The 12454-nt window shown below is 39.0% G+C and overlaps 1 protein-coding gene across 10 annotated transcripts in view; it reads left to right on the forward strand.

The window, feature by feature from the left end:
- Positions 1-12454, forward strand: part of ubr3 (ubiquitin protein ligase E3 component n-recognin 3) — a 351638-nt gene that overhangs the window by 66646 nt on the left and 272538 nt on the right. For all 10 annotated transcript variants that reach the window (XM_043693670.1, XM_043693671.1, XM_043693672.1 and 7 more), the window contains exon 7: positions 8927-9057. In XM_043693670.1, the coding sequence (XP_043549605.1) occupies positions 8927-9057 (131 nt within the window). The remainder of the gene's footprint in view (positions 1-8926; positions 9058-12454) is intronic.

Consider the following 12454-nt stretch of genomic DNA (forward strand, 5'->3'; position numbering starts at 1 on the left):
TTCAAATATGTTTTAATTTCATACTCTATCTGCAGATTTTCAATATATCAATTCCTCCAGACTATCCTGTTCCTTAGTTGTTTGCATTACTTATATTCCATAATTCTTCTTTTGATTGCTTTATGGGTTTGCCTATTTTAATATAAATATTAGCCCATTTTGCCTGATTTGGTCACTGCAGAACTGTCTTTTATTTTCAGTTCTGGATGAAGGTTATATTTGAAATGTAAATTTGCCTACTTGCTCCACAGATTTGACTTATTGTGTTGCTGTCATTTTCTTGTTTCAACATGGGTAAACTGGGCAAATAGTTGAATGCACTCCACGAAAGTGATCTAAGTGGTGTAACAATTATTTTTTTCAAAATAAAAATTGATTAGTGAATGCCTGATCATTCCACAGAAATTTTGTTTCTACAAGATGCTGTAGTGATATATAATAGCGATTTTTGAGAAGATTTATAGCACAGGTTGATAAGTATGTAAGTTACCTCGCTGAGCTTGAAGGTTTGTTTTCAGACATTTCGTCACCATACTAGGTGACATCATCAGTGAGTGTCTCCAGTAAAATGCTGGTGGTATGTCCTGCCTCTCTATTAATGGGTCTTGGTTTCTTAAGGTGGGGTGATGCAATTTCTGTTTTCTTTCTTCTTTTCAAGGGAAGGTAGATAGGATCTAAGTCAATATGTTTATTGATGGAGTTCTGGTTAGAATGCCATGCCTCTAAGAGTTCTCGTGCATGTCTTTGTTTCGCCTGTCTGAGGACGTATGTGTAGTTCCAGTCAAAGTGGTGTCCTTCTTTGTCTGTATAGAAACTAGTGATAGTGGGTCGTGTCTTTTGGTGTCCTATCTACCTTCCCTTGAAAATAGGGGAAAAAAAAGAACCAGAAATGACATCACCCACGTTAAGAACCAAAATCTATAATTGGAGAGGCAGGACCAGTGCTTTACAGGAGACTCTCTCTGATGATGTTACCTAGTATGGTGACGAAACGTCTGAAAACAAACCTTAAAGGTCAGCAAGCTAGCTTACATAGATATTTGTATAATTCTGAGGACACTATTCTAATTTCTGAAAAAGGCATATATTTTGCAGTAATTATAACGGTAAGGTAGTTGATGCTCAGAATTATTGCGAAGTAAATCGGACAGCAATTTCCACAATTCACAAGTATGCAGTTCTGTTTAAAATTATGGAAATTGCTGTCAGATCTGCATATTCCTCCCCAGGTGTGAACTTAGAATCCACACTGAGGCTTGGTATTGAAATGATTGCATTGGCATGACTTGTAATTTTGTACTTGACTACTCCCTGTGCTACAGATTGCAGAAAAAGTTAGGGTTAGAATATTTAGGAGTAAATAAATTTAATGGTGTGGTCTTACGGTAGTACAGAACAAACTATGTCTGACCATGAAAAGAATAGTTTTACAATTATGGTATCTTATTCCAACAGATGCAAATTAAAGTTTCATCTCATTCATGAGACGTGAGCTTGTTTACAAGGCAACATATATTGCCTGTCCCTATTTACTGGTGGGGAGGTGGTAGTGAGTTGCCACTTTGAACTACCATACTCCATGTGATTCAGATATACTCAGCACTGTTAAGTAAGGGGTTCCAGGATACTAATGCAGCAACTGTATCTGAACCACACTTATATGTCCAAGTCAGATTGGTGTGAGACTTGGAAAGGAATTTGTTGGTGGTTGTGTTCTCACATGTCTGCTGTCTTGACTGTTCCAGGTGGTAGATGGTTTGGGTTTGGAAGGTGCTGGCAAACAGGCCTTAGGCAGTACACTTTTTAAAAATGGTCGCACATGCTTTGTCCATTATAGAGAAAATGGATGTTAATAGGATGACAAACAAGTTGACTTGTCTAAAATGCTGTAAAACTTTGTGTACCTTTTGGAGCTGCATAAATTCAGGCACTTAGGTATGCCACACATCTGGCTAGTTCCTTGTGGATAGTGGATTGGCTTTTATAATGCAAGATTTGAGATGTGCATTTATATATTTTAATATCATTTACTTTTCGATTTTTGAATTTTGAACTAGTGCCATATGAGTTTTGTGTGTGTCTGAAGATGTTTAATGATTAATTTGTAAGCACCTCTGTAGCCATTGTGGTTTTGTTTCAAAACACAGTATTAAAGAGACTTCCTTGAGATTAATGGAGATTTGTTTACTTTGAGTGAATTTACGAATGAACAAAGTAAACAGTTTAATGTACATAGCTTTCAGATAGACAATACTGGAACTGTTTGAGCTTAGGAGAAATGCTTAAAGTTTGGAAAAAAGCATTATGATTTTAGTTTGGGCATTGTACAGAAGTCTTTGCTGAAGCTGGAGTGTAAAATAGTTGCTCCTGCGAAAGTAGACAGTTTTAGGACTGTTAAGAAAGAGGTTACCTCCAAGTAAAGAGGTTAGTTGAAATGTTTGCCAACCAGAAGATTCTTGATTAAAACCATGAATAGGTTATTTGAAATTGCAAAAGCTGAAGCTTAGTTAAGACCATAAGACACAGGAGTGGAAGTAAGGCCATTCGGCCCATCAAGTCCACTCCGCCATTCAATCATGGCTGATGGGCATTTCAATGTGACCTACGCGCACTCTCCCCGTATCCCTTAATTCCTTGTGAGATTGAGAATTTATCAATCTCTGCCTGAAGACATTTAACGTTCCGGCCTTCACTGCATTCCGTGACAGTGAATTCCACAAGCCCACCACACTCTGGCTGAAGAAATGTCTCCTCATTTCAGTTTTAAATTGACCCCCTCTAATTCTAAGGCTATGCCCACGAGTCCTTGTATCCCCATCTGACGGAAACTAATTTCCAGCATCCATTCATTATCTTGCAAGTTTCTATTAGATCTCCCCTCAACCTTCTAAACTCTAATGAATACAGTCCCAGGATCTTCAGCCATTCATCGTATGTTAGGCCTACCATTCCAGGGATCATCCATGTGAATCTCCGCTGGACACGTTTCAGTGCCAGTATGTTCTTTCTGAGGTGTGGAGCCCAAAACTGGGCACCGTATTTTAAATGGGGCCTAAACAGAGCTTTGTGAAGTCTCAATAGCACATTACTGCTTTTACATTCCAACCGTCTTGAGATAAATGACAACATTATATTTGCTTTCTTAATCACAAACTCAACCTGCAAGTCAACCTTTAGAGTCCTGAACTAGTACTCCCAGATCCCTTTGTACTTTGGCTTTAAGGATTTTCTCACCGTTTTGAAAATAGTCCATGCCTGTATTCTTTTTCCCAAAGTGCAAGACTTCGCATTTGCTCACATTGAATTTATCAGCCATTTCTTGGACCACTCTCCTAATCTGTCCAAATCTTTTTGCAGCCTCACCACCACCTCAGAACTACCTGCCTGTCTGCCTAACTTCATATCATCAGCGAGCTTCACCATAATGCCCTTCATCCAGATCATTAATATAAAAAGTGAACAGCTGCGACCCCAACATTGAACCATGTGGGACATCACTTGTCACCAGCTGCTGTTTTGAAAAAGAACCTTTTATCCCAACTCTCTGCCTTCTGTCAGACAGCCAATCCTCAATGCATACGGCTCACATCAAACACCATGAGCCCCCATCATACTCAGTAGCCTCCCTTGAGGCACCTTATCAAAGGCCTTTTGGAAGTCCAGGTAGATAACATCCTCTGAACTCTACCATATTATGATCACTGCCTCCTAAGTGTTCCTTTACTTTAAGATCTTTTATAAAGTCTGGCTCATTACATAGCACTAAGTCCAGAAAAGCTTGCTCCCTTGTGGTCTCCATCGCAAGCTGTTCCAAAAGGTCATCCTGCAAGCATTCCACAAATTCCCTTTCTTCGGATCCACTGGCAACATTATTCACCCAGTCCATTTGCTTTTTGAAATCCTCCAGGATCACCCGTGACCTTGTCTTTCTGACATGCCCTATCTATTTCCTGGTACATCTTGCGCCCCTGGCCCTGACGAGTGCTGGGACGTCTGTGCATAACTCCCATTTGCGCTTCCTCAATTCCACCCACACAGACTCCACATCATCTGATCCTATGTCATTCAGTGCCATATTAACAGTAAATTATGCCAATTAACCAACAGTAAATTTTTAATCAATCACACGATACACAAAATAGATCAATTGAAATGCCTTACCTTAGCAACACACGAGAGTCCTTTTTTTTGGTTAGAGGAGGAGGGCGGGTGGGAGACACTACCCGTGTCGTGTCTTGGGATTCAGCTGCTGCCAAAATAATATACCTGAAACTCCCGAGGTAAGTTTTTATATTTAAAAATTACCTTCCCGTTGGGCCACTGGTCGTCGATGTTGCTCCTCCCACTCCAACTGCTGCCAAAAAACAAAGAAGGAAAGTTGCGTGAAGGCTACATGAAGAGGTTGCTGTCTTGAACTTACCTACCTGTCTTAAGTTGTCAGTGAACATGATGCGTTAAAGGCTGTCATACCCTGCTATTTAGAAGTCTCCATGGTTTCAAGAAGCATTTGATGTCTGGGCTATATTTAGATCTGTCAGTAGATTTTTTTTATTGCGGCTACTCATTTTCACAGAATAAGTGTCTGGTTCTTCACTGAAATTGTCGGGACTAGGGTTTATTCAACGTTGGAAATAAAGGCACTATATAAGGATACTGACCGTCTGCCTAACTTCTCATATTCTTGAGAGGTTTTTCCTCCAAGTTAGTGTATGGATTTCAGCTGTGGTATTTGGATCCATTAGAATATGATCCTACTCTACAGCGAAAAGCACTAAAAGTGGATCACTTAAACCAAGTGATGGTAGCACAAGATGGATTATGTTGCTAGATTTGCTACATTAACTTGTAGAAAATTGCAAGCATGTGAATTAGGATGAGGAGTAGGTCATTTGATCTTTTCAAGCTAGCTCTCTCATTTATTAAGATTGTGGCCTCAACATCACTTTGCAGCCTAACTTTGATACTGTTTGAGATCCCCGTTAGTCAAGAACCTTGTCTACCTCTGTCTTGAGAAATATTCAGTGGCCTTGCCATCACCACTTCCTGGCGAAGAAAGTTTCAAAGAAGCTTGATGCTCCAATAGAAAGAAAATTCTCCTCTTCTCTACCTTAAATGTACAACTCACTTATTTTTTAGATGTGTCCTCTATTTCTCATCTATCCTGCAATGGAAAGCATTGTATCAACATGCCCTCAGATAAGACTGATTTGGTTCAAGAAGATCACCTTTCAATCTTCTAGACACCAGTGGGTTTAGGCCCAGCCTATCTAACCTCTCAGTTGAAGATGCACTTCCCAGGTATCAGTTAAATGAGCCTTCACTGAACTGCTTGAACGTATTTGGATCTTTCTTAAAATAACAAGCCCATAACTCGACAGAATACCCCTGTTGTTGTCTCAGTAATATTCAGTAAAGCTGTAACAGAAGTACCCAATATTCCATTCCCTTGTCATGAACAATAACCCTACATTTGATTTCTTAATCATTTGCAGTATTATACCTGCATGCTAACTTTGTGATTCATGTATCGAGAAACCCAGATCTCACTGTACTTTAGAATTCTGCAGATTTTCTCCATTTAAATAATATACTCGTTTTCTACTGTTTCTTCCAAAGTGGGCGAGTCACTTTTCCTGCATTATATTCCACCTGTCAGATCTTGGCCCACTCACTCAACATATCTATATCCCTTTGCATACTCCTTGTGTCCTTCATACAACTTGCTTTCTGAACAATCTTTGTGTCATCAGCAAATTTAGGATTCAATCCCTTTATTCAAATCATTGATGTAAATTGTTAAAGACCAAGCAATGAACTCTGTGGTATTCTACTCAACACATCCCGCCAACCCAAAATAGACTCACTTATGTGTACTCTCAGTTTGCGAACCCACACTCTGTACATGTTAGTAAGGCATCTCCCATGCCGTGTGGTAACCTTTGAGGTGATATCTTGTCAAATACTTTCTGGATATCAAAGTACAGCAAGTAGTGCCATTGAAGTTTCACTTTATTCACATTATTTGTTACTTTCTCAACTCAAGTAAATTCATTAAACAAAATTTTCCTTCCACAACACCAAGTTGACTTTGCTTGATTGCGTTCAGATTTTCCAAATGCTCTGCTGTAACCTCCTTTTAATAATAGATTCCAGCATTTTCCACAGGACATATGTTGAGCTAAGTTTCATGCTTTCCATCTTTCTACCGCCTTCTTTGATGGAATCACATTCACTGCTTTCCAATCTGAATCTAGAATCAAGGGAGTATTGGGAAATTAGAGTCTGTGCCTCTATTATCTCAGCAGGTACATTTTTCGAGACACTGGGACAAAGTCAGGACCTCGGTGCTGTGCCAGCCTTCTATTTCCTGGTGATTGCAATTGTTTTAAGTTCCTCCCTTCTTTTCGCCTCTTGACTCACAATGAAGGCAAATGCAAAATATCTGTTTAATTCATCCACTGTTTTTTTTTTCTGTTATTAATTCGCCAGACCATTGTCCAGAGGCCAGTCTTCACTTTACTTGAACTTTTAATTTTTAAATACCAGCAGAAAAATTATCTGTTGTATACTTCCAGTTATCTCTCTTTTGTACTCTAATTACTCCCTCCTTATTTTTGTCATTCATTGCTGGTCTACCCAACCTTTGACCTGCCACCAATGTGTGCAGAATTGTACAACTTTTCTTCAAATATGATACTGTATTTAACTTGCTTAATTATCCGTGGATGGGGTGTATTTCCCCTGAACTCTTTCTTTTGCACTGGAATGCAGATTTTCTGGGTTGAAATATCTCCTTAAATGTCTGCCACTGTATATCTCTGTTGATCAATCTGTAGCTTTGATGTGGAGGAGCTGGTGTTTAACTGAGTGGACAAAATTAAAAATAGCATAACACCAGGTACCTGTTGGACTAAAACCTGATGTTGTGTGATTTTTAATTTTATTTGTAACAACATCCTAGCTTACCCTAGCCTTCTGCTAGGTGGGATTGTGAAGAGGATTTGAAGATTCTTGAAGGTGATTTCGACAAGTTAAGTGCATAAGTGTATGGCTGACAAAGTATAACGTGGATAGTAGAGAGGTTAGCTACTTTGGTTAGATAAACAGAACTACAGTGTATTATTTAAATGGTAATAGATTGGGGAAGGTTGATGCACAAAGGGTGTTCTTATACACTCATCACTGAAAGCAGGCATGCAACTGCAGCAGTTTGGAAAGGAAAGTGGTATGTTGGCTTTTATTACAAGAGAATTTGAGTATGAAGCAAAGAAGTAATAATGCAGCTTTACAGGTCCTTGGTAAGATCACACCTGGAGTACTGTGTGCAGTTTTGGACTCATTATCAGAGAAAATATATACTTTCCATAGAGGAGTATGGCAGAGGATAACCAAATTGATTCCCAGGGGTGGCAGGTTTGAAGAGAAATTGGGTCTGTATTAACTGGAGTTTAGAAGGATAAGAAGTTGAAACTTATTAAATCTCATTGAAACTTACAAAGTTCTGACGGGGCTGAACAGACTGGATACAGGGATGAAGTTCCCCCTGCTAGTTGACCAAAACAAGGAGTCATGGTTTCAGGATATGGGGTCGGCCATTTCAGACTGAGATAAGAAATTTTTCACTCAACTATACAACTATCTGTCACAGAGGGCTACAGAGGCCTGGTCACTGAATATATTTAAAAAGAGATTAGTGAAGTTTAAAGGCATCAAGGGTTATGGGGAGAAAATGTTTAGTATCGTGTTGAGATTAAAGATCAACCATGATCATGTTGAATGGTAGAGTGGGGTCAATTTTCTGAATGGCCTGTTTTCTGTGTTTCATGGCCTCATAATTGTCCTAGGTTTAAAACACTAGGCATGGATTCATTCTTCACTCCCTCAAAAACATGAAATTGGTTTTATTATGATCTCTACTACCTAGGGATACCTTCTCTATAAGTTTGTTAATTAATCCTGCCTCATGCACGTTACCAGATGTGGTATAGCCTCCTCTCTAGTTGGCTGTAGAAAATACAGTTGAAGAAAACTGTCTATGAACTCATCATCTCGGACACCTTTACTAATTTGATTTATCCAATTTCAATGTACATTAAAATCACGCAGGATTACGCCATATGTTACTCACAAGACTGAAAAATGTGTTGCTGGAAAAGCGCAGCAGGTCAGGCAGCATTAAAGGAGCAGGAGAATCGATGTTTCGGGCATAAGCCCTTCTTCAGGAAATGATTTCCAGCATCTGCAGTCCTCACTTTCTGCTAGTTACTCACACGACACCTTTTATTTCAGTCCATCACGAAAACCAGCGTTCCTTCCATTGACTTTGTCCACAATTCCCACAGCCTCGGGAAAGCAGCTAACATAATCAAAGATCCCTTTCACCACAGTTATATTTTCTCCCAACCTCGACCATTGGGCAGAAGATACAAAAGTTTGAAAACATATCAACAGATTTAAGAACCATTTCTTCCTCGCTGTCATCAGACTTATGAACAGGATCTCTCATATGGTAGGATTGATCTTTCTGTGCACCTTCTCTGTAGCTGTAAACACTATATACTGATAGATACAAACTCTTTCTCAAATACTACTAATCTTCAAACTAATTTTAATCTGAATTTGACATGGGAGGCGCCTCAGCAACTTGGCCTCCACAGCCTTCTGCGCAACTCATTGCTGCTGTGGAGACCAAGTCACTGAGTGTATTTAAGATAGAGCTAGGTATGTTCTTGATTGATAAGAGGTTCAGGGGTTACAGGGAAAAGGCAGGAGAATTGGGTTGTGGAATAAATCAGCCATGATCATATAGTCAAGAGACTTGATGGGCCAAATGGCCAAATTCTGCTCCTATATCTTATGGTCTTATTTAAGTCAGCAATCTTCAATCAGCCAGATATGCAAATCCTCTTTCTGTATTACATTTCAGATTCATCCATTATGGATATTTTGAAACATAAATGCTTTCTAGAAGAACTATTGTTCTGGACTGTCAAATATGAGTTTCCACAGAAGATGGTAACGTTTCTACTAAACATGCTGCCTGATCAGAGCTATAAGGTATGTATGCATGCGCAAGATACAGTAGTGAATCCTTTGTGTTTTCAAATACTGTTGACTTAAATCAAAAAGTAATTCTTTTTAACACCTTTCGAGACTATAATATTTAAGTCATGTGGTTTTAAAATAATAATTAACAATACAAAGTAAACCACGTTCACTTTAGATATGTTACCTTTCTATTCGATATCATTTTTGAATTGCTGTATTCTTACTGTACTTGCACATTTGAAGCAAATAGCTATATTGTTAGTCCCAGCAAGACAGCAGATTGTTTATATTGTCTATTTTGGATTGTTTTCTATCAAGAATGCATGAGTGGTTGCATCTATATACAGAGATATAGATCCTGAAGTTAAATTCACGTACTCTGACAGCACAGGCTGAAGTACTTGCACTCTTTGATTTAAACACAAACAAAAACTTTTGTATTAAAGTGCAATTATATTGCAATAATTGACCTCATTGTCCAAATTATGCAAAGGAAGGAAATCATTTGGAAGAATGTGGTGTAGTGGTAATGTTGCTGGGCTATAACTTAATCCAGTGGATCAAGTTAATGCATTAGGGGAATCTACTCAAATCCTACTGTGGCACCTCGGAGTAAGTCCGGAATTGAAAGCAACGTCTCTCTAGTGGTGACTATGAAACTATCGTCAATTGTTGTTAAATCCCATTTGGTTCATTAAGCCATCAGGGAAGAATATCTGCCATTCTCACTTTGTCTGATTGCAGGTGACTTGAGATCTACTAACGTGGTTGACTCTTAATTGCCCTTTTGAAGTGCTACAGCAAGTAACTGAGTTCCAGGAGAATTAAGGATGAGCAACAAATGCAGGCCCAGCAGGCAATACACACATCCCATGAAAAATTAAATAATAAACATGTCTTCAGTAACACAAGTATTTAAGTTGCTCCATGTTTAGTTACTGAATTAAGAGTTATTTGTATTACTAAGTATCTGTTTAAGTTGTTTTCTACTTCACATATTTAACAACGAAACAATTTCTATTTTAATGAAATGGCAAGAAATAGTAGCAGACAAGTATCCTGAATTCCTGAATGAAGTAACTTTGATTTAGAAATCTAACATTTCAGTATGTTTCTGAGATTTCCAACAGCTGTTCTAATTGTGCTAGTTAATTACTTTTTGGCAAATTAATGAGTGAAACTCAATGGCTTACAAATCTAGATAACTGTTTTAGTTCAAAAATAATTAAAGGTGGAAATTAAAAAAAAGGCTTATCTATTTCCTGCAGGGCCCTTGTATATTTTGCTTTTTGGGAGTTGGACCAGTGCAAGGCCATTTTGCAGCCTGATTTCTGGTCAGATTAGATGTCACTTGATTAAACATGGCACAGCCTTGCATTTTGTACCTAGACTTCTACTCAAGTTAAGATTGTATTGAAAAATATATTTTTCTACTGAAATGCAAGTAACGTCTGCAAATAAAAATCTTCGATTAAAGTGGAAAAGATGATTTTTAATTGCAGCATTGTTTCCTGGACTTGCCTTGTGCTGCATAGAGGAAAAAATCATTGATGTGAATTATAATCATCCTAAACCAAGAATATGTACTAAGTTTGCATTGGGTATGGGAAATCAAATTTGTAGGAATTCAAACTCCTGCCCCCTCTGTTAGGCATGTATTTTTTTTCTAAGCATATCACTCGGATTATTTGCAATGGGAAGTTTTTCAGTTTATATTTTCAAAAACAACTATGCCTTTAAGTAGGAAGATGAATTCAGCAATTTGACCCAATCTGAGACTTTGCCAGAAGGTCACAAAACATTGGAGCGTAAGTAACCCATTCAGTCCATCAAGTTTGTTCTGCCATTTCATAGCTGTTCTGATAACCCTCAACTCCACATTTCAGCCTTGCTGTGAAGAATTCTAGAGATTCACTGCTCACTGAGAGAAGAAATTCCTAATCATCTTTTTCCTTAGACAAAGGGCCCAAAACTGATCATAATATTTCACTATGGCCTGGGATAGTTTTAGCAAAACCTCCCTACTTTGTTATTCCATTCTCTTTAAATAACGGCCAATATTCTATTTACTTTTCCTGTTGCCTGTTGAACTTGGATTCTGGACTCTTCTGATGCATGCACAATATCCCCCAAATCCTCCTGTTCTGTAGCTTTCAACAGTCTTCTTCAATTAAATAATATTCTGCTCCTCTAACTTCAGACCAAAGTTCTGCACTACCTCACATTATGTTCTATGTGCCAAGTTTTTGCCTATTGCTTAGCCTGTATGTAGCTCCCCACAGACTCTTTGTATTCCTATCACCACTTGCCTTCTCACCTATTTTGATGACCTTGGCTATAGGCCTTGTTTTCTCAACCAAGTCTTGCTCTAGTGGAGAAAATGTGGTAGAGCATGTGTTTTGTTGAGATCTTATAATGCAATAATCCAACTGAGATTAATAATTCAGAGTTGGGAACAATGGATTATGATGTGATGAGCAAGTACTTGGTCTGAATTTCCTTCAACAATATGTTTTTATGTTGTCCCTCATTTGAAGCTGATGCCACATAGTTGGTGGTACTTTCGGTAGTTAACCCAATGTCGGGTGTCACATCCCTCGGTGGGAGAGCATTTTGGTGATATTGATCATGACCTTTACGATACCCATGGAAAGGGATAGGAGCAGACGATATGTGAAAGTATTTAATTGGGGGAGGGGGAATTACAATGCTATTAGGCAGGAACTGGGTGCCTAAATTGAGACCAGATGTTCTCAGGAAAATGCATGACAGAAATGTGGATGTTGTTTAGGGAGCACTTGCTGATGGTGCTGGACAGGTTTGTCCCACTGAAGCAAGGAAGGGATGGTAGGGTGAAGGAACCTTGGGTGACAAGGGATGTGGAACATCTAATCAAGAGGAAGAAGCAAGCTTACTTAAGGTTGAGGAAGTGGGGATCAGACAGAGCTCTAGAGGATTACAAGAGAGCCAAGAAGGAACTGCAGAATGGACGTAGAGCTAGAAGAGAACATAAAAAAGCTTTAGCGGGTAGGCGGATAAAGAAAACCCTAAGGCATTCTACACATCTTGTGAGGAACAAGAGGATGGCCAGAGTGAGGGTAGGGCCAATCGGGGATGGTGGAGGGAACTTGCATCTGGCGTCAGAGGAAGTAGGGGAGGTTCTTAATGAATACTTTGCTTTCGTATTCACTACTGAGAGGGATCTTGACTTTTCTGAGGACAGTGCGAAACAGACTAGAACAGGTTGATGTTAGAAAGGAGGATGTGCTGAAAAATTTGAATCCCCTGGGCCAGACAGGATATACCCTAGGTTACGACAGAAAGCGAGGGAAGAGCTTGCTGAGCCTTTGGCAATGATCTTTGTGTCCTCACTGTCCACTGGAGTTATCAAATGATTGGAAGGTGG

This window comes from Chiloscyllium plagiosum, chromosome 7, assembly GCF_004010195.1.
Source record: "Chiloscyllium plagiosum isolate BGI_BamShark_2017 chromosome 7, ASM401019v2, whole genome shotgun sequence".
Classification (NCBI taxonomy): Eukaryota; Metazoa; Chordata; class Chondrichthyes; order Orectolobiformes; family Hemiscylliidae; genus Chiloscyllium; species Chiloscyllium plagiosum.